This window comes from Papio anubis, chromosome 10 (genome assembly GCF_008728515.1).
Source record: "Papio anubis isolate 15944 chromosome 10, Panubis1.0, whole genome shotgun sequence".
Classification (NCBI taxonomy): domain Eukaryota; kingdom Metazoa; phylum Chordata; class Mammalia; order Primates; family Cercopithecidae; genus Papio; species Papio anubis.
The window spans coordinates 53,806,881-53,829,370 of NC_044985.1; the positions used below are offsets into that span (position 1 = coordinate 53,806,881).

Consider the following 22,490-nt stretch of genomic DNA (forward strand, 5'->3'; position numbering starts at 1 on the left):
CCATAGGTTAAAATCAAGCCTACATTTTAGATGAATGATTATTGGTATGTATGCTGATGGAAAACAATAATTTATCATTTTAAAATGTTTAATCTTTTTTATATAATTAGGTGATAATTATTTTAGAGGCAGTGTAGTAGACATTTGATTAATTTATTAATTTATGCTAACAGAATTTTTGCCAGTTATGTAAGTAGTGCACCACCATTTGACCTGCATCCCCACTTGTGTCCCTGCTCCACTCTTGTGTTCCTAACCCTGATCCTGACCCCTAGGTCAACCAGATTCTCTTTCTCAGGAAGGTTAATCTGTATAGAGAGACCTAGCAGGGTAAATGGTGACAGGAGCTGTGTAGTCCAACAGCACTACCCTTGAAAAACTGTCTGTGAATTCTACTTCTGAATTTTTGTATCAGTTAAGATTCTTTGTTCAGAAACAACAAAATCCAGTTCTGATTTAAAATAAGGAAAACCAAAGCAAACTATGACAGAAAAAAAAAAAACAACAAGATTCATTGGAAGCATACTTGGTAATGTGCAGAATTGAAGAGCTTAACTGTCATCACTTGGGAAGAAGAGAAACCACAAAGATCTCTGGTCTGTTTTCTCTGAAGTGCTGCCACCAGATAACTAAGCTTCAACCATTTTCCTTCCATCCGTTTGCATGCTCAAGGTTCAGATTCCTGGGAGAGAGAATCTGGTTGGCCTAACTCTTGTAATACATATACCCTAGTGGTGGGGCAGGATCTTGTGTTGGGGGCAGCCCCATCAGAACTGTATGGAGCAAGAGCAGGGGTTATTTTCCAAAACAACTTATAATGTTATTAATATAAGAAGGCAGCACAGGATGCTAGGAGGATTTAAAAAACAAACTGGTGGCCCACTACTTTCACATCTTACCTGCCTGGCACATACACACCCTTCTTCTCATTCACAGAATTTCACTTCTGCTGTTCAAAATGATGTAACCATTTTACTTAAGACTGCAAATGCATCTGTGACTTTTCCAAATAAGCAACCTGTTGTCACATGTAGTCCTTACATCATCAGGCCTCTCTGCATCCAGTAGCTCTGAGAGATGTCCATTGTTCCTTTCATTTGTTGTACTCACACTCAGATGGTCTGGAACATTTTAATTAGTACCAACTCTCACTGAATTCAATAGTAAGAGAATGAAAATGTTGCAAAGATATATGACACAGTAAGCAAGATTTGCAAGTAGTCATAAAGCTGCAGCTAATATACAAATATATATGACTTTATTATTTTACCATCCGTGATCCAGCACACCTCACCTGATTGGATTTGTTTGAGCAAGGATGTGATACCAAACTTTATTCTGAGAGGGCTGAGCTTCTGGTGATTGGTTCTGTCTTGTTTCTATAAGGCTGTAATCATTCTGTGTTAAATTTCTGCCTTTCAAGCTTGGTCTATGGTGGGGTGGCAGTAGGCATTTTTAAATTCCAAAATATTGCTCTACCAATTGTATGGCAACATTTTTATTCTTCTTGATAGTCATGGTCAATCCCTCCAGGCAATGCGATAAGCTATCCTTGTGATGTGGATGGCGTATACCACAAATGTTCCTAGTGGTCTGAGGAACATAGAATGGTCAGATGACGTTTAGTTTCTAATTCAGTATAACCAGTGTTATAAACTGTACTAGAGGATAGATAGTACATAGCTCCCTTAGCTTGTAAATCCACAGAAGAATCCAGAATAGCAGTGAAGCAGAAATTTGCAACCAAATTTTTTTTTTCCGTTTTAATGTTTACAATTTAATAAATCTCTTGATTGCAGACATGTAAGGCTGTTTGGTAGTATTCAGAAACATCACAGTAATGGCAAGTTTTTCAGTTGGTATGTAGTCTTCAATAAATATCTATGAAACTGTCAAACCAGTATGACTGCATTTATACCTCCATAATTTTCAGGATTGTTGGTAACCAGAGCATATTTTCCCCAAATAACCTTGCCTCCTTCTGTCACAGGGCCCAACTCACTCACGTTTACCTCAGTAACAGTACCTTTGGTAATAACACCCAAAGTTATGTACATTGGGAATGAAAGGACCCTTCTTTACACCAAGTATTATTAGGCAAAAGGTGGCTCTCAGTTCAGGATGTTACATGGGCTTTCTTGAAACGCAAGCCCATTGGCCTGATGAATGTTCCATAGATACATAGTTTTCTTGTAAAGCCATCTCCAACAAAGTAGACTTTAGTAACCATCCTCCTTCCATGCCTTCTTCTTTCTCTTTCCTGTTGGAATAACTTTTTTTTTTTTTTTTTTTTTTTTTTTTTTTGAGACACAGTCTCGCTCTGTTGCCCAGGCTTGAGTGCAGTAGAGCGATCTTGGCTTACTGCAACCTTTACCTCCCGGGTTCAGGTGATTTTCCTGCCTTGGCCTCCTGAATAGCTGGGATTACAGGCGCCTGCCACTATGCCCAGCTAATTTTTGTATTTTTAGTAAAGACAGGGTTTCACCATGTTGCCCAGGCTGGTCTTGAACTCCTGACCTCAAATGATCTGCCTACCTTGGCCTCCCATAGTTCTGGCATTACAGGCATGAGCCACTGCACCTGGCCCTGTTGAAGTAACTTTTAACACTCTGTTTCTCCCTAGGCAGGTACTTTTAGACAGAAGGACTTTCCATTTTCCCACTTTCTCTTTTCGTTTCTGCTTAATCATACTGGAAAGTACATTAGCTCGAGGTTGTCCCTCTCTGTCCAGCAGACAGGCAGGTACTGCTCCCTGTGGAGTCTTTTTTTTGTTTGGTGCTTCTTTTTTCATGCATCTTGATAGTCTTTTTCATTTGTATTTTCTCAGCATGGTGCTGTTTAAGATAAAGCTTAGCCTTCAGACCAATCATTTTCTTTGCCTTCTTTGAATGTTCATAAGCCTCTCAACTTTCCTTCTTTCCTTTTCTCATAGTAATCCAAATGATATCCATTAGCATTCACAGTGTAATTCAATATATTTGTTCTGTGGCATGGCACAGGCACAGCCCCTGGGGTGTGAAAATGCTCTCAATTTTTGGGTCTCAGAGACCCATGAGCAAACTCCACACAGGCCGCAACAGGAAAGGCAAGACCAAATTTTAGGTGTAATCATGAGAGTTGCTACAACTGTTAAATACTTTCCACCTCTTGTTTCCCAGACATATGTATTCCAGTTGCGAGAAAGGTCACCCATATATACTGGTTGCTGTTTAGAGCATACACATTCTGTAGGTGTTTTCTTCCAGCTGGTGCCATCTAAAAATTTGTAAATTTCATGAATTTCATAATTTTTATGGCACTGAAAAAAACGGTTTTGTAGTTCATGATTTAAAATACCACTGCTTTTTTCAGATGATTGAGTATATGTTAAGATCAGTGAATTCCATGGACATCCACCTGTTGCCTTACATCTCTCTTCATGAGGGAAATTATTGGAGGTAATGTGCTATGGGCTACTGGATAACATGCAGCCTAACCTATAATAAGTGTCAAGTTCAGTGAGGACAAATTGTTATCCCCTCCCTTTAATGGAAGGGTTCCACTGTAATCAACTCATTTCAGAATGTGCCATCCTTGGAGTCCAGGGTTGGGCACTGAGTACTGGCAAATGATATATTGTATACTGTTCTTATAATTGCTTCCATGGACACTTTATCCATTAACTTGTTGATGAGGAACAAGCTAGCTTAGTTACTCCACTGATTTAGGTAGATTATGGCTGCATGTAGGTAACGTGATATGATCTCCATTTAAATTGACTATTACTTAGTTTCTTAAGGTGATAGACTCACACTACATTTTATCTGTTTTAAGTGTGAATGGAGTAGCATCTAGAAAAATTCAATGCTGTTGCCAGTATTTTTATACAGCTGCAAATAGTTAATAAAGCATACCCTTCAGGGAAATTTAACTTGAAATTTTTTTTATTCTTAAAGCAAGAAATGTATGAAAAGAATTCTAACCCAGCACTTACGGATATAAAAGATCTTAAGAGCTTGAGGTGTAATGAATTGTACATATTCTAGGAAGGAGATTCTACATTATAAAGTATTAAAGTAGAAAAAATGAGTTATAACCATGATCTCCCCTAAAGAAAAAGCTAAAGAATTGTTTGAGAATGGTCAAAACTTGGTTTTAAAAAATATGTAACTTTTAAAAACCTTTGCACTATGCATGTTTAAAGTCAAATACAATTAGATGTATTTTCCCTGCATGCTTAGAGATGGTATTTTTCTTTTAAAGTAATAACAAGTTTAAATGTTTTAGGTTGCTTAATCTAAAAAATTAAATCATATTGTAATTGGAAACGATAATACATTAAAATAGATAATGGTAACTGTTGAACTACTATTTTAGTCATGTATAAAATGGAAATGAGAGGAGTGTTAATGAAGAAGATAAGCCACATTCTTGGAGGCAGATTTTTCTTTCTGTAAAAATACCTTTAAAAAATATATTGTGTTAGTGACTTAAATACATAAAACTAATGAATATTTTTGGATGTTTTAGGCCTTGCTTATCCAAGAGTCAAAATGGAAATTACCACACCTACTACAGTTGCCTGAGAATTATAACACCATTTTTCAGTACTACCACAGAAAAACCTGTAGTGTCTGCACCAAGGTTCCTAAAGATCCTGCGGTTTGCCTTGTGTGTGGTACTTTTGTATGCCTGAAAGGACTTTGCTGCAAGCAACAAAGTTACTGTGAATGTGTATTGGTAAGCAATAATAGATAATACAAAATTTATGAAAACATAGATCTCATAGCACAAGGAAAATATGGTCAAGCCAGCTCTTCATATTTAACTACTCTTTGAATTAAGTATATAATACATACAGGGATTGTGTGTTTTTTAATCCAGTAGAACAGTAAAAAAACAAAGTCTCTGAGGTTTTAAGTGAGTAAATCCTTCCTTAAGTACAATTCTAGTTCTCCTTTCACCTACTATCCTTTAATGGTATATACTTGGGAATGTGCTGTGAAACAAAAGTCATCTGTGCTGTTGGAGATACTAGACTCTGAATTAGATTGGCTCTTAATTGCTTTACTAGATATTCCTTACCCAAATTCCTCTTAATGTATTAATAATAAAGTTTCATTGGAGTTATAAGTTTAACTTCAATGAAATCTTACTATTTTTAAGTCACTGTATTATTTAGAAGGCATTAAGATATTCTTGATTTTATTATAAAGCCTATTTGATTATGAAGTTCATTAATATATTTTTAATTTTTTAGCATTCTCAGAACTGTGGTGCAGGAACAGGTATTTTCCTTTTGATCAATGCATCGGTAATTATCATCATTCGAGGTCACCGCTTCTGCCTCTGGGGTTCCGTGTATTTGGATGCTCATGGAGAGGAAGACCGGGATCTTAGGTGAGATGTTCATGGATATATCCTGGTGTTTTATTGAAATTTGGTCAGTGAAAACCAATATGCTATTCCTGGCTTTGTAATTACAATTTTTTTAATATTAAGAAATTCTTGCCAGGCGCGGTAGCTCACGCCTGTAATCCCAGCACTTTGGGAGGCCGAGGCAGGTGGATCACGTTAGGTCGGGAGTTCAAGACCAGCCTGACCAACATGGAGAAACCCTGTCTCTACTAAGAATACAAAATTAGCCGGGGTGGTGGCACATGCCTGTAATCCCAGCTACTCGGGAGGCTGAGGCGGGAGAATCGCTTGAACCCGGGAGGCGGAGGTTGTGGTAAGCCGAGATGGCGCCATTGCACTCCAGCATGGGCAAAAAGAGCGAAACTGTCTCAAAAAAAAAAAAAAAAAGAAATTCCTACAGTCATTAATTTAGAGCTATTTCTAGTTTTTGAGATATTGTCCCTATCAATACATTGAGGAAACATGAAATAAACCAAATTACCATGTGAGGTTTTTGCCACGAAGAATCTGTTGGCCAGGCCCAGTGGCTCACACCTGTAATGTCAGCACTTTAGGAGGCTGAAGCAGGAGGATTGCTTGAACCCAGGAGTTTAAGACCAGCCTGGGCAACATAGTGAGACCTCATCTCTACAAAAAAAAAATAAATAAATAAGCCAGGTGTGGTGGTATATGCCTGTGGTCCCAGCAATTCGGAAGGAGGTGGAAGGATCGCTTGAGCCCGGCAGGTGGAGGTTGCAGTGAGCTGTGATCGTGCCACTGCACACCAACCTGGGCAACAGAGAAAGACTGTCTCAAAAAAGAAGAATCTAGTAAAAAAAGAAATGCGGTAGGTGCGGTGGCTCACGCCTGTAATCCCAGCACTTTGGGAGACCGAGGTGGGTGGATCACTTGAGGTCAGGAGTTCGAGACCAGGCTGGCCAATATGGTGAAACCCCGTGTCTACTAAAAATACAAAAAATTAGCCGGGCATGGTGGCAGGTGCCTGTAGTCCCAGCTACTCGGGAGGCTGAGGCAGGAGAATGGCGTGAACTCGGGAGGCAGAGCTTGCAGTGAGCTGAGATCGCGCCACTGCACTCCAGCCTGGGTGACAGAGTGAGACTCTGTCTCAAAAAATAAATAAATAAATAAATAAAAGATAAAAAAAATAAAAAAAGAGACAGACATGGTGGTGAGCACCTGTAATCCCAGCTACTCGAGAGGCTGAGACAGAATTGCTTGAATCCAGGAGGTGGAGGTTGCAGTGAGCTGAGATTGCTCCACTGTGAGAGACTGTCTCAAAAAAAAAAAGAAGAAAGAAATGCAAGTGAAATCTTCCTTGTATGATATTAATACTTTTTTTTTTCTTTTTATTCTAGGCGAGGCAAACCTCTCTACATTTGTAAGGAAAGATACAAAGTTCTTGAGCAACAGTGGATTTCCCATACTTTTGATCACATCAATAAAAGATGGGGTCCACATTACAATGGGCTGTGACTCTCCACCTCAGCATTGCATCATATCATCATTTTCGCTACGAATTTATTTTTCAACGATAAGCTTTAACTTAATTTGGGGGATTAACACTTTTGCTGAGGGAGAAAAAGAAAACATATATTATGAAGCCTTTCCAAAATTAGGTGCTTGGTAATCACGTTAATGGTATAATAATTTGTTTTAATATCTGGAGAACATTAATAACAAGTTAAATTATTCTTTAGTGGTCATTTTTTAAGTGCACAATTAATAAGAAGCACAACTTGTTCACAAACTCATTCAGAAATGATTCTCCCAACAATGCATATCAGCTATTCATTGATACTTAGAGTGGGTGTGATTTATTTGACATTTTACTGCTTCTTTCTGTGTTTTAATTTGCATCTGCTAAGCATAATGCATCTTTTTTCCTCTGCCATTCTTGTGTTGATTTGAGAATTTTTCTGTATGTAATTAGAAAAAAATGTAAAACATGATTTATGTGAAATATTGTATAGTAAAAGTTGGTCTAATAGTAGAACTTTAAAACTTTTTCTTATTGTGAGGAATCTGTTAAAAGTTTAAGGCTTTGCTGAAAACTGAATTCATTCTCAGGAATTTCATAAATCTTCTCCCCAGGTAAATAATTGAAATAGTTGTAAAATAAGTAGATAGCTGCTGTTAATATAATACAGTACATTTTGGGGGGCATATGTGTGGTTGGGGGGGTCCTTAAAAATCAAAATTTGCCATTTCAAGTTGGATGAATTACTAGAGGTAATAATAAATCTTACTATAAAATCAAGAGGTACATACATTGGGCAGATGTTGATTCTGTGCATGCCCACCTTTTATTACTAAACAAGGTTTTGTTTATATGATTGTATTAGAAACGCTCAGACTTCCCCAGAAATGAACCATAAGTTTTGGAACTTTCTTTCAGCTCAAGAGGTTCAGCTATATTGTATTTGTGCAGTGTAATCACTGCTATTTCTGCTTGGTTTCCTAAAAGGAAAAAAAAAAAAAGGCACAGTGGTGATGACCCTCATGAATGAGCCTTGCTTCTGCATTCTTCTTAGAAACTGCTGTGAAAAACAATTTATGTTTGCAGGGTTTAAAAATCAGTAAAAATGGGAATGATTGAGCTAAAACCCACTCTATGAGAAGGAAAATTACTGAAAAGCATGTGATATATTGCTACAAAGATTTTTTTTCCTAAATGATTCGGTAATTGATTATTTAACATATAGTGCTATCAAATCAAGCTATCCCTGGTACTTTGGACTTCCATGGCTTGTTATATAAAATTACATTTTTACATGTAAAAATAAACTAAACAAATCTAATGATAAAGTATAAAAATAATGTCAGATCCATGTTCTAAAAAATGTTTGTAATGACATGACATTACAAGAGTATAAAAATGGATATTAAATGATGGCCTTGCATTAAAATATGGAAAGCAGAGCAGTACATATTCAAATGTATTCACAAAGTCAAAAAATTACCTATAGTTCTACAATAAAATACATGGAAATAGCTTGCTATTTTTATATACATTTCCAAAATATTAAGATAACTTTCTGTAAGACTCAAATGATTCTGTTTGACTAAATAGCTGTCCTTTCCAACACATTGCTACTTTTTTAAATACTGTATCATAAGTTCAGCCTGTCATACTTTTTGCATTGATCATTATGAATACCAGACCATTTGTAAGTGTGGTTGAAGAGCAAAATGCTAATTTACATCTCTAGTAAATACTGTTACAGGATTCATGAACTTGAATAATTCTACAGTTTGAAACTCTGATGCTATATATACATGGTATAATGTATTCAGACTTTGATTACTACTTATTTAAAATGGAATGTTTTATGGTTGTGCATATGGATGTGAAGTGAAAATATTAGCCTTAACTTTAAAATTTGGGTGTTTGATAGTGTTTATTTTGATATTGGTGAATTAGTCACCAGTAAATTTTAAAAAAGCACTTGGTTGAAAATTGTACTTGAATACATACATGCATGCTGCTAAACTAGAACTTTAATTTTTCCCCATAACTTTTATAAGTCCCATTTATAAACCCACTTTTAAAAATAACAGGTCCAAGTTAGAGTGATGTGTGTATATTATTCAAAAAAAATGTACTGGTGTGATATCTTGTATGAATGATCATTTAAATACAGTACATTACTGTAGAAGCTAAATTGATCTTTATAATTAAGCAGAAATTACAAAACTAGGAATAATCAACATTGTAAGATATGTTAATAAAAACCTGCTGTCATTTGGTTTGTGAAAGGTCCTTAAAATGTTTACTGCTTACATTTTTTTTCCCCCAAAGATATTGACAGTAATATATGTGAGTGAACATGGCTGAAAAGATCAAAGCATAACATAATTAGTAGTTGCTTTAGGGTGCAGTAAGTGTGTAAAGGGTTTGCTTTGCCTTTTTTTTATTTGCAGAGCTAGTTCTTGCTTCTTCAGTCCTTGTTTCATAATCAGTGTCTTTGCTAAGTGTGTGTGTTTGGTAGGGGGAGAAGGAAATGAGTATGTAGATCTGAGGAACACAGCTGCTGTGGTCTGTGTTCTTTTCTGAAAGTTCCCAGCCAGACTTCAGAAATGTTTATTGCTTTAGGAGAATGTTTATTTTGAGTGGTTTGCATTCTTGTTTGAATTGACAGTCCTCACCCCTACCTCTCCATCCTGAAGCTCACCAGCCATCTATCAGCTAGCAGTCCGTTTCTCTTCAGACCTTTCTGTTTTATGTATTCCGATATTTACTGATTTCTGTGACTTAGAAAAGATGCTGACTAAAAGCACTGAAGGCTTAGAGGAAACAGCAGTATGGGAGGAGATATGGTCTAAGACTCTGTATTATCTCCAGGATTCTAATTGCTGACTCTCAAATGGCTGTTGATGGCTTATATTTGAGATCATATTGGGGGTTGGGGGGGCACAAAGCATGGTTTTTTTTTTTTTTTTTTTGAGACGGAGTCTCGCTCTGTCGCCCAGGCTGGAGTGCAGTGCCCGGATCTCAGCTCACTGCAAGCGCCGCCTCCCGGGTTCACGCCATTCTCCTGCCTCAGCCTCCCGAGTAGCTGGGACTACAGGCGCCCGCCACCTCGCCCGGCTAGTTTTTTGTATTTTTTAGTAGAGACGGGGTTTCACCGTGTTAGCCAGGATGGTCTCGATCTCCTGACCTCGTGATCCGCCCGTCTCGGCCTCCCAAAGTGCTGGGATTACAGGCTTGAGCCACCGCGCCCGGCCAAAGCATGGTTTTAACCACTAGAATCAAATCGCCAAGAGAAGATGAATTCATTGGTGAGGATGCCTGATAATCGATGATTATGGGAGAGCAGATGACTTATGACTGTGTCTCAGTCCCATTCACAGCACATAGTTCTTTCCTCTGCCTCATGATCTGGCTAGATGATATTAAGCACTGCTTAGTTCAACACGGATGAGTTGGAGTGGGCAAAACAGCAACACGATCACTTCTCTATTTATGACACTTCAGCCTCTCTATTAATTAGGCATATCAGGTATGGAAGAGCTATGACCTGCCATCTTAGTGTACAGTAATCTACAAGCAGTGGAATGAATGTGACTTCAGCTGATGCAACACAGTGAAAACACAGTGGAACCTTGTGTAGAGCTGCCTTTGTGCAAGTTAAATTAATGTAAGATGTGACAGTACCAAAATCAGTGAGGTAGAGTCCAAGAAACAGACCAGAAGGAGTGGGGTCAAAAGCACAGATAAAAGCTGCAGGTTCAGGGGAAAGATACAGAGAAAAGGAAGAAAGTCTAGAGCAAAAAAGAGGATTTGTGTCTTATCCCCTCTTAACAGCGAGCAGGACTTGTACCGTTGATGTGAACAGGCCTACATATCTGGGGCTTCTCTGAAGATATGGCAAAAGCTTAGACATATGCTGGAGAGAGAACAGTCCAGAAATAAGGGGAAGCGGCCGGGCTCGGTGGCTCAAGCCTGTAATCCCAGTACTCCTGTGGTGCCCAGACGCATGGATCATGAGGCTTCCAGGAGATCGGGAGACCATCCTGGCTAACATGGCAAACCCCGCCCACTAAAATACAAAAAAAACTAGCTGCATGCAGGTGGCGGCTTTTTCCGTAGTCCCAGCTACTCCGGAGGCCGGTTTCAGGAGAATGGCGAAACCCGGGAGGGAGCTGCAGCAGCTGAGATCGGCCACTGCACCAGCCCTGGGCATAGAGGCATCCGCCCCTGGAAAAAAGAAATAAGGGGCTGACCACTGAAGTTATGGTAGTGACTGTCCCAGTGAAGCTGGAAACCTGGGTTAATGGAGCCAGTTTGTAAGTTATCTTCGGTAACCTTTATGGGAGCCCCAGAAAGGAGTAGCTTAGGGATCCTGAAGGATAGGAATTAGACTGCTGGCGTCGGGCCGTGGCTCAAGCCTGCAATCCCGGCACTTTGGGAGGCCAGGCAGTGACCCACAAGGTCAGAGATGAGACTATCCCGGCTGAATATGGTGAAACCTCTGCTCCTACTAAAAATACAAAACTAGCTGGCTACAGAAGTGCAGCTACCAGTCCCAGCTACTTGGGAGGGGCTGAGGCGTGGAGAATGGCGCGGACCTCGGGGCGGAGGCTTGCAGTGAGCCGACTCTCACTGCACTCCAGCCTGGGAGATGGCTGAAAGTAGACCCCGCCCCAAAAAAAAAAAAAAAAAAAAAAAAAAAAAAATTAGGGACTGCCAAACACCTGGGGACACAGACAGCATGTAAAGGGTGCAATATAAGTTGATAAGAGAATTAGGGGTGCTGGTTCAAATGAGTGTGGGGTTCGTGTTGGATTTGTAGGATAAAGTGAGGGGCGTAGGATTGGAAGTCACAAGATTTAATAAGACAATGAAATCTTTCAAAGTTTTCTTTTAAAATGATGCAAAATAGCTTCAATGTTGAAGCATTTAAATTCATTTATTTAGTAAATACTTATTGAGCTCCTCCTGTGTACCAAGCGCTGTGATAAATACTGGAAATACAGTGGAAAAGAAGTCAGATAGTCCCTTCCCTCACCTCGCTTTCTATATGATTAATGTTACAAACGGTATGTGTGTTTGGAGAAGAGAAGTGGAGTAGAAGGTGCTATAGATGGACCCTCTAAACCAGACTTGAGTGTATGAGGAGGCTTCCAGTGGGGAGAGATGATGATCCCTAAATATTATATAGGCGTTTTCTGGGTGAAACAGGTGTGGAGAATAGTGATTCAGGCAGGCATAGAGAATATTGTTTGCAAAGAGTGGAGAGAGCACTTGTGGATGTGAAAGGGAATCAGTTTGACTGTAAGCATACGTGCTTTTGAGAGGTAGGTAAAATCTAAATTACAAAGAGTTTTGTAAGCCATGCTGAGGGTTTTAGACTTTTTAAGAGAGCAATAGGAAGCCATTTTAGGGCTTTAGATAGTAGAGTGACATCAGATTTGCATTAGAAAAGTCAACCTGGCTGCACCCTGGAGAAAAATCCACCAGTGGGGAAACCTGCCAGGCGTCTGTTGAAAGACTCCAGATACAACAGGATAGTTGGCTCAAGTAGGGAAGTTGTGGTGGGGACAGAAAGATGTGGACAGTATCTGAAGAGAGTTGACAGAATGCAGTAACGTAAGGGACAGCCAAGAATATTGAGTGCCTAAGGTGTGCCAGATACTAAAGTAAGTTCTAGGGATCCCACGTTGAACAAGACAGAAAGGGTCAGTGTCCGCTTACAGTCTGGTGGAAAACAACACTGATTATGTCATTACAGTTCAACAGGATGTTATCAGCAAGTTAGGCTATGGGAATCAATAGACTCATTTAGTTTGGGAAGTTCACAGAAGGTTATGTGGAATAAATGATGTTTAAGCCGAGACCTGCCTGAAAAAAAAGTAGAGGTGAGCTAAGTGAAGGAGGGAATGGGGGAGGGCATTCTGAAGAGTGCAGCACATAGACCCTGAAATAAGAATAAGCAGGGTTGCACTCAGGAAACTGAAGGAAGTACAGTATGGTTGAAGCATAGAAAGCAGAAGAGCATTAGTAATTGCTGGTGCAGGAACAATAGGCGGGAATCAGATCCTGGCTGCTTGAGTAATGTTACAGATGTTGGGCTTTGTGGCCTTTATTTTGGTTATTGCCTAGAGCAGAGGTCAGTAAACCTTTTCTATTTTGGTTGTTGCCTCAGTTTAGAGCATAGGTAAGCAAACCTTTTGTGTAAAGGGCCAGATGGTTTCTGTCACAACTATTAATCTCTGCCATTATAATACAGATGCATCCAAGACATACACACACACACCTACATATATATACACATATATATGCATATGGATGTGTATGTGTGTGTGTGAATGGGCATGGCTGTGTTCCAATAAGACTTACAAAAGCAGGCTGTAGGTCAAGAGAATGAGAGGAGGGTAACAAGAACATTTGGAACAACCCTTCAGGAGGGTAACTCAGTAGCCAGAGGAGAGATGAGGATGGTGTATGGTGTATACTAGGGCAGTGACAGAAACGACTTATGCTCTGGCCTAATGGTTAGTCATGTTATTTCATGAGCTAGAATCAACTTTATCCAGGTATAAAGTTGAAAGTGATGTGTACAGATTTTGACCAGTTGAAAGTGAGACTTTTGTGAGTCATCCAAATGGGGATGTGATAATTGATGGGGATGTGATAACTGATGGGTTTGAAGGGTAGATGCTCAGAGGAGTCACTACCAACAAATTGTAACTGAAGCCATGGGAATGGCTCTTATCCAGAGAGAAAAGGGCCTGTGGTAAGACCCTTCAGTACTATCCATAGGGCTGCTAACAACATAGCAGCTGACTGTCCATGGAAGAAGTGATCCAAGAGAGGGAGACACAGAACACATAAAAAAGCATGCCTACAAGGAAAGCCCCGGTGTCTTTTATCACCTAATCTTAGAAGTGGCATATATTACTTCTGCCAAACATACCAACCCCGAGACCATGTAGGAGGTTACACAAGAGTCTAAATACTGCGGGGAGGAGAGATCATTAGGGGTCCATCTTACTGAAGGAAAAATGCCAAATGAGTGGGCAAAAGTTGAAGAACCAGGTTTGCATTGTTTCATGGTACGTCCCTCAAGGTACGTATGAATTACAAAGGGAAAGACTGTAGCTTTACAGAAGAGAAACCTGATAGATAAGTGATTAAAGTTCATTATTGTTTGGGTGAGGGAGAAAGGACAAGATGGAAGAAGGTAAACAAGGTAAACAAGATGGCACAGTTCCAGGTTCTTCATCAGCTACTTTCCCGCGCCTGGGAAAAACTCCCCCGCCCGGGAAAAACACCGATTGTCTGCACCTGCGCATTGTGACGTCAAAACAAAGAAACCGAAACTTACCCAGCCACGCCTATGAAGATGCCCTTACCCCCCGCCCCTGTCCTGCCCACCTTGAGTCCCACCCATAAAAGGCCGCTCCCGGAAGACATCGGGGCGAACTTCCTCGGCCCCTTCTTATATGCGGACCTAGGAACCTCGCCCGAGAATGCCAGAGCGACTTCCTCGGCCTCCACCGCCGGAGACCAGTGAACCTCGCCCTTTCCTCCTTCACATTGGCTAGCTAGTAAAGTTTTTTTACCTTGCCTACTTGCCTCATCTCTGGCGCCTGCTCCGCTGGTCGCATAAAACAAATCAATTATTACCAGTAAAGACTTAATAAACCCCTAAATATGATTCACTGAGAAGTTACATAGTATCATTACTGCAATGTAACTGCAAATGTTGCATAACTTCATTCTAATCATGTAAAAACATAGGACAAAGTCAACTGAAGGACATTCTACAAAATAACTTACCTGTATTCTTTGAATGTCAAAATGAAAGAGGAGGAAAAATCAAAGAATTGTTACAGACTGTAGGGGACTGAGGAGATATAACTAAATGCAATGTGAAACCTTGGACAAAATCCTGACACCAAAAATAGATAATAGTGAGAAAACGCAAAATCCAAATAAAGTCTGTTGTTTAGTTAATAGTATTTCATGCTAATTTCTGATTTTGATGATTGTGCTGTGTTTCTGTGAATTGTTACATTAGGGGAAGTAGAGTCAAGTGTGTACAGGCATTCTGTGCATTCCTCATGCAACTCTTCTGTATATCTAAAATGTATTTTAAAATGGGAAGTTTTTTTTAAAAAAAGACCAATAACCTAAGAAAACTTTCCTCAGATAAAAAGACTTGAGTTCATATTGAAAGAGCCCACAGAGTACCAGGAAAATTGATCATCAATAGTAAGACATACCCTAGAAAAACTATTTGACTATAAAGACAAGTTCCCAAGACTTAGAATTAGACTGGGTATTAGACTTTTCACAAGCAAGTGCAAGGCAAAATTGAGCAGAATTTTCAAGAAAACCTCAAGGAAAGAACGTATAAGCCAGTGATTTTATGTAAGGTCATGCTGTCCTTCAAGTATCAGATCATAGAAAAATAGTTTAAAGCATGCCTATGTCAGTCTTTCTAGTGAAAATCTACTAAAAGATTGGCTTCGTTTAGCCACAAGTAGACTGGAGGAAACTTCAACAAGACTGTTGAAGTGGAGATATTAATTGTACTCCAGCTCTAAAATAAACTCAAATTTGGTCACAGACTGCTATTACTCTCCAGTGCCTGGAAAGAAATATCCTCTCTGGTGAATGATGATGTCATTCTAATTCTCAAACCATTTCTGAAAGTGTTTCAAGTAAACATGATGAGACAATTCACAAAAGCCAGAATCAATAGAAAAATAATAACATCACAGGGACTCCAGTTATTAAAATTACTTGACTTGTGTAATTTTTTTATTTGAAAAAGTTTTAGAGATTCTAGTCCTGAAAAGATAACCAAAAATAAGAACTAAATGGAGCTGTTTATCAGATGAAATACAGTTAAAGAAAGAGTTGGTAAACTGGGTTATAAATTAGAAGGAGGCATATAGAATAGAGCACAGAGACTAAAAGACGAAAAAGGAGTAAGAGGTAAAAGACATAAAGCACCCTGTGAAAATACCAAACACACTTGTAATTGGAGCCCCAGGAAGGGAGAGGAGAGAGAATATGGCAGAGACAATATTGGAAGAGATAATGGCTGAGAATTTTTCAGAAGTGATGAATGACATTGAACCATAAATTCAGGAAGTTCAAAAGATCACAAATAGGATAAATGGAAAATCCATACCTAGAGAAATAATAGTGAAACTGTAATAAATAAAAAGTATCTTAAAAACTGCTCGGTGGAAAAAGGATGGATTACGTCAAAAGGCTTCTGTCTTCTTAATAGTAACATTGGAAACAGAGCAATAGAAAAATATCCTCAAAATGTGGAAAGAAAATAACTCTTAACCAAAGATCCTCTACACAACAAATACTCTTCAAAAATGACAGCAAAATAAAGACATTAAAATAAAAATGGAGAGAATGTAACAGCAGCATAACTACAGTAAGCAAGGAAAACACAAAAAGAGTTTTTGGGCAGAAGGAAAATAAGCCCTGGTGGAAGATTAAGTTTTGGCAAGAAAATAAAAATTGTGAATATATGTATAACTAAATGAACACTTTCTGCATAAAATGATTATGATACTGCATTATATGGGATTTCAGTATGTGTGTACGTTGGTGTTTAACAGAAATATAAGCAGACGGGGATAGATGTTCCGAAGTCCTTGCATTATCTCAGAAAATGGTGAAAGTTAACATTATACTTAGGACATAGTTTTTAAGTCCCTGTTGTCTTGGATTAGGCAATCATTTCCCAGATATAACATCTAAAGCAGGGAGTCCCCAACCCCTGGGCCATGGACCCATGACCAGTTCAAGGCCTGTGAGGAACCACGCCACACAGCAGGAGGCGAGTGACTGTGAACAAAGCTTCATCTGTATTTACAGCCACTCCCCATGGCACCAATTACTGCCTGATCTCCACTTCCTGTCATATCAGTAGTGGCAGCAGATTCTCATAGAAGTGTGAACCCTACTGTGAACTAGCATGCAAGGGATTTAGGTTGCCTGCTGCTTATGAGAATCTAATGCCTGATGATCTGTCACTGTTTCCCATCACCCCCAGATGGGGCTATCTAGTTGCAGAAAAACAAATTCAGGGCTTCCACTGATTCCACATTATGGTGAATTAATTATTTCATGATATATTAGAATGTAATAATAGAAATAAAGAACACAATAAATGTAATGTGCTTGCATTATCCAGAAACCATGCTCTCCCTCCCACCCCCCAGTCTGTAAAAACTGTTTGCCACAAAAACAGTCCCTGGCACCAAAAAGTTTGGGAACCACTTATCTACAGAGCACAAGCAATTCCCCACCCTTCAAAAGGAAAAATTTGACTTCACCAAAATTTGAAACTTTTGTGCTTCAAAGGACACTATCAATAGAATGACAAAACAATCCACAGAATGGGAGAGTATTTTCAAATCATGTATTTGCTAAGCCTTAATGTCCAAAATAAAGAACTCCTATCAACAATAAAAGGACAACCCACTTAAACAATAGACCAAGGACTTGAATACTTTGAGGAAGATATGCAAAAGGCAAAAAAGCATATGAAAAGATTTCAACATCATTTATCATTATGGAAATGGAAATCAAAAGCACCGTGGACTATCACTTCACACCCACTAGGATGGCTTTAATGAAAAACATGAACAGCAAGTGTTGAGGAGGATGTGGAGAAGTTAGACTCTCCATGTTGCTCGTAGGTATGTGAAAGGATGCTGTGTTCCCTCAAAACGTTAAACATAAAATTGCCACATGACTCAGCAATTCTACCCTTGGCTGTTTACCCAAGGGAATGAAAAAATATGTTCACACAAAAACTTGCATACAAATGTTTACACAGCATTATTCATAATAGTGAAAAATGTCTACCAACCAATGAATGAATAAACAAAGGGTGGTATATCTGCATGATGGAATATTATTCAACCATAAAAGGAATGAAGTACTGATACACGTTACAACAACATGGATGGACCTTAAAAACCTGCTCAGTGAAAGAAGCCAGACACAAAGGCTACAAAAAAGGCCATTTATACGACATATCCAGGATAGGCATCTTTATACAGTTAAAAAGTAGATTTGTGGTTGCCAGGGGGCTGGGGGAAGGGAAATATAGAATGACTGCTAATAGGGATGGAGTTTCTTTGTGGTGAGATGAAAACGTTCTGGAATTCAAAAGTGATCATCATTGCACAACGTTGTGAATGTGATAAAAACCAGGCAGTTATGCACTTTAAATAATAAGTTTTGTACTATGTAATTATACCTCAAAAAAATCAAGTGACAATCATATGCACTCAAAGTAGCAATACATATTACAGTTATTTAGCCTACATTTTGACAACTTCTGTGATAAGGTGGGAAAAATATATAGGCATTAGAGATGGGTATAGGTCTGGGTTCAAATTCAGTCCACCCCTTAATGGCTGTGTGATCCTGGGAAAATCTCACTGAAATCAGTTTTCTCCTCTGTATAATGGAGATAATAGTTCACTTGAAGCTTGTGGTGAGGATAGCTGTAATGTGTAAAAAGATACTTGTAAAGATCCCAAACAGCTGGATCCTTTGAAATGACAAACCCAAACCAAAAAATTAATATGTGAAAAAGACTGATATAACAGCTGACAATCTCTACAATAAGCTCATAAAATATTTAGTTTATTTGTAAATATATGGTATTTGCAGAAAGAAAAGTAGTGGTCTGAACTTGGGAGACCTGTAGATCCTTCAAAAGAAAAATGAAGAGGTTGACTTAGACTTAAGTTCTTCAGGAAGAGAGACTGTGCTACTCACCTTCTTAGCCCCATTGCGTTTTACTTCACCTGATATATGGACATACTTCATAAATGTTAATGAAAGAAGAAGAGTAATATTATACCATGTAAAGTTCATTTCTAGGGCAGGTGTTTTGAAAATTTTTCAGATAGAGTATAAAGAGGGTAAAACTTCCAAACTAATGTGGGAGTGGATAATGCAATAATAAAAAGCAATCTAAAATAATAAGCGAAAAAGAAATGTAGCCAGTGAAGAGAAATACAAGTACAATAAGAGGGTGGTATTTAAGTTCATATGGTAATTACATTAAATTGCAAATGATCTGAATTCCTAGTTAAAAGACAAAGATTGTCAGACTAAATGGAAAACCAGCATATGCTGTTTACAAGAGATACATATAAAAAATTACTGCTATATTTTAAATTACTTTGATAAAGATTAGCTACCAAAAAACTAGCCATAGGTCATATATCGAATGGTGAAAGATTGAAAGCTTACCTTTGAGATTGGGAACAAGGTAAGATGTCCTATTTAGTTCAATAAGACAAGCAAAGAAATAAAAAGTATAATGACGGAATAAATAAAACTCATTTTTCAGTGATATGATTGTGTACACCTAATATATGTACACAGAAAATTCAGATCTACAGATGCACTATCCCAATTAATGTCAACAGGTTACTGGAAATAATTTCTAATAGTTTGATAAACAATTTCTATCAAAAATGAAAGAATTTAAAAGTTACTATCTAAAAGCATACAAGTATCAAGTTTCTGAGCAATAAAAGATTTGTAAGACTACTTTAGATAAAACAATAAGATATCAGTGAGAAGAATCAAAGAGAACCTAATTAAACATGTACATATTAAAAATTGGTAGACTCATTGTAAAGATAGCCTTCCTTAAATATATCTATAATCAGTGCCAATGCGGTAAAAATTCAAAGATATAAAATTCAAGGATAAATCTAAATTTTATATAGAAATGTAGACATTGGCCAGGCGCGTTGGCTCACACCTGTAATCCCAGCACTTTCGGAGACCAAGGCGGGAGGATCACGAGGTCAGGATTTCAAGACCAGCCTGGCCAACATGGTGAAACACCGTCTCTACTAAAAATACAAAAACTATCCGGGCGTGGTGGTGGGTGCCTGTAATCCCAGTACTTGGGAGGCTGAGGCAGAATCTCTTGAAACCGAGAGGAAGAGGTTGCAGTTCCACTGCACTCCAGATGGGCAGATGAGCAAGACTCCAACTGGAAGGAGGGAGGGGAGGGGAGGGGAGGGAGGAGGAGGGGACAAGAGAGAGAAAAGAGAAAAGAAAGGAAGGAAAGGAAAGAAAGGAAGGAAGGAAAGGAGGAGGAAAGAAGGAAAGGAGGAAGGAAAGAAGGAAAGGAAGAAGCAAAGAAAGACAGAGAGAGAGAGAAAGAAAGAAAAGAAAAGAAAAGAAAGACAGAAAGACATCAAGGTTAACCCAGGACAAGAGCAAGGAGGGGAGATTCACTGTTATCCAGTCTTTTCAATAACAGTGAAGATAATGTGCAAGCCAGGTGCGATGACACATGCCTGTATTCCCAGCTACTTGGGTGGTGGTGGTGTGGGACTCTAGTCCTAGCTACTTGGGAAACTGAAGCAGAGGGCTTGCTTGAGCCCAGGAGTTCAACTCCAGCATGGGCAACATAGTAAGACCCTATCTCTTAAGAAAAGAAAAAGTTGAAAAACTACCTATCAGGCTGGGCACAGTGGCATGCATCTGTAGTCCCAACTACTTGGGAGGCTGAGGTTGGAGGATCACTTGAGCCTAGGAGTTTGAGGCTGCAGTGACCCATGAGCATGCCACTGCACCACTCCAGCCTAGGCAACAGTGAGACCCTAAAAAATAATAATAACACAACAACCAAACAACAGAAAACTACCTATCAGGTACTATAATATGTTCACTACTTGGGTGAGGGGATTATTAGAAGCCTAAACCTCAGCATCATGCAATATACTCATGTAACAAACCTGCACATCTACCTCTGAATATAAAAAAAAAATTAAAGAAGATAATACGCAGTTTGTGCAAGGGTAGATAAGTAGACCAAAAGAAAAGAGTCAAGAGCCCAGAAAGAGAGCTGTGCATACATGAACACTGATTTATTATAAGGGAAGTACTGCACAGCAGTGGAAAGAGGATGTGCTTTTCAATAAATGATACGATCTATATTGGATCTCATCACACCATACAAAAATCTGTTCCAGTTAGACGGTAGTCCTAAGTATGAAAAGCAAAACAAAGATACTGGAGGATGTCATGGTCATTAATGTCGCCCACCAAATATTTCTAGTTCCTTTTCAGGTCCATGTTAGAATTCCCTACCCCTTGAAATTGGGTATAGCCACATAACTTGCTTTGGCTAATGTCATGTGACTGGAAGTGATATGTGCTACCGGTGGAATTTTTCAAAGCCAGTGAGTGATCATTCTGTTCTTTTTCCCACTGTCATGACAATTTGCGATGTTCCAGTTGTTGGCCTAGGTCTCAGTTTGAGAACAAGCCAATCTGGCTGGATGAGCAAAATAAACATGAGCAAAAATAAACCCAGTGTTTTAATTTGATGAGATTCTTAGAGTTATTGAAATGTACCGTGGATTATGCATTCTGACAGAAATTGCTAGGAGAAACAGGATGCTTTTGTAACAAAAAGTTATTGACATATGTATTAATGACTTAAAAGTCGATGGTAGGTGATAATGAAGGATGAAAGGGAGATCCATGTTTTCCAGGAGCAAAGCATTTGTTGAGCTGTTGTGTGCAGTAAATTATAAGAGAATAACACACCGAATGAATTTGTGACTATAAGGGAAAGAGCTGAAAAACAGAATGTGTTGCCTGCCAGTGTTTGCATTACATAGGGTATTACATGGAAGAGATGAACTCAGATATATAAATGGCCATTTTGTAGCAGGAATAAAAAATAATATAGTCTAGAAATTTGGGGGATTTAAGAGTTGGAAAACACAACTGCTCTTAACCATAACCACTAACAGATAAAACTGAGAGAGCTGTGAGCAACAAAGATTAAACTCAGCCTTGTAGCAAAGATTAAATGAGATTATGGTCTTGACACCATGATTAAAACCTCTGAAAAGCTTCTGTGAAAGTATTTGTCTCAGAATCAAGGACCAACTAAAGGATGTACTTAGACAAAATGGTTTAAGGAAAATAGACTAAAAGTTTGACTGTATCACTGAAGTCCTGATAAATTCAATTTACCTGAAAATAGTTGAAAGAGAGTCATGGAAACTAGAAAGCAATGAATAGAGTAAATCTAAGGAGAATGTCTAGAAAGGAGCTGTTGATGTAGCTTTTGAAACATGGAACTGATTGGACTCTAATACATAAAAAGTGTATGTTTTTAAGAGAGTTGTGTTGTTAAACCATAAATCTAGATATTAAAAGTCTGTGACTCTTTGGGACTTGAAATGACTTTGTACTACCAGCCATATATGGGAAAGAAGCTGAGAGAACTGCACAATTCCCAAGGAGGCTTATTCTCAAATGCCCACTCCAGATGTGGACCAAGAGTATAATGGGAAGGGAAGATATTCCCAGAGGCTGGAGCCACAAGCTACTAAGAACAATGGACAAAGGAGCTCTTCCCAAGGAGCAGAATCTGGACCTAATCGAGAAATATTACATACTCTCCCCTAGAGGAACTTCAGAGTATCTTCCCAGCCACATTGCAAAATTGCTATGAATCAGTGACTGCTGTGTTTAATTTTCTTTTCTTTTTTTCTTTTTTTTTGAGACAGAGTCTTGCTCTTGCTCTGTTACCCAGGCTGGAGGGCAATGG

General features: G+C 38.7%; 1 protein-coding gene and 1 pseudogene across 9 annotated transcripts in view; one reads left to right on the top strand and one right to left on the bottom strand.

Annotated features, from left to right (window-relative positions):
• Positions 1-9,164, top strand: part of UBR3 (ubiquitin protein ligase E3 component n-recognin 3) — a 263,282-nt gene extending 254,118 nt beyond the window's left edge. For 8 of the 9 annotated variants that reach the window (XM_031651339.1, XM_031651340.1, XM_031651341.1 and 5 more), the window contains 3 exons: positions 4,510-4,719; positions 5,240-5,379; positions 6,753-9,153. In XM_031651339.1, the coding sequence (XP_031507199.1) occupies positions 4,510-4,719; positions 5,240-5,379; positions 6,753-6,870 (468 nt within the window). In that variant the 3' untranslated portion in view covers positions 6,871-9,153. Of the gene's footprint in view, positions 1-4,509; positions 4,720-5,239; positions 5,380-6,752 lie in introns of all 9 variants that reach the window. The other variant, XM_031651349.1, reaches the window with a different exon arrangement.
• On the bottom strand, positions 1,765-2,992 carry LOC108581322 (annotated as a pseudogene).
• Positions 9,165-22,490: the final 13,326 nt, after the last annotated feature.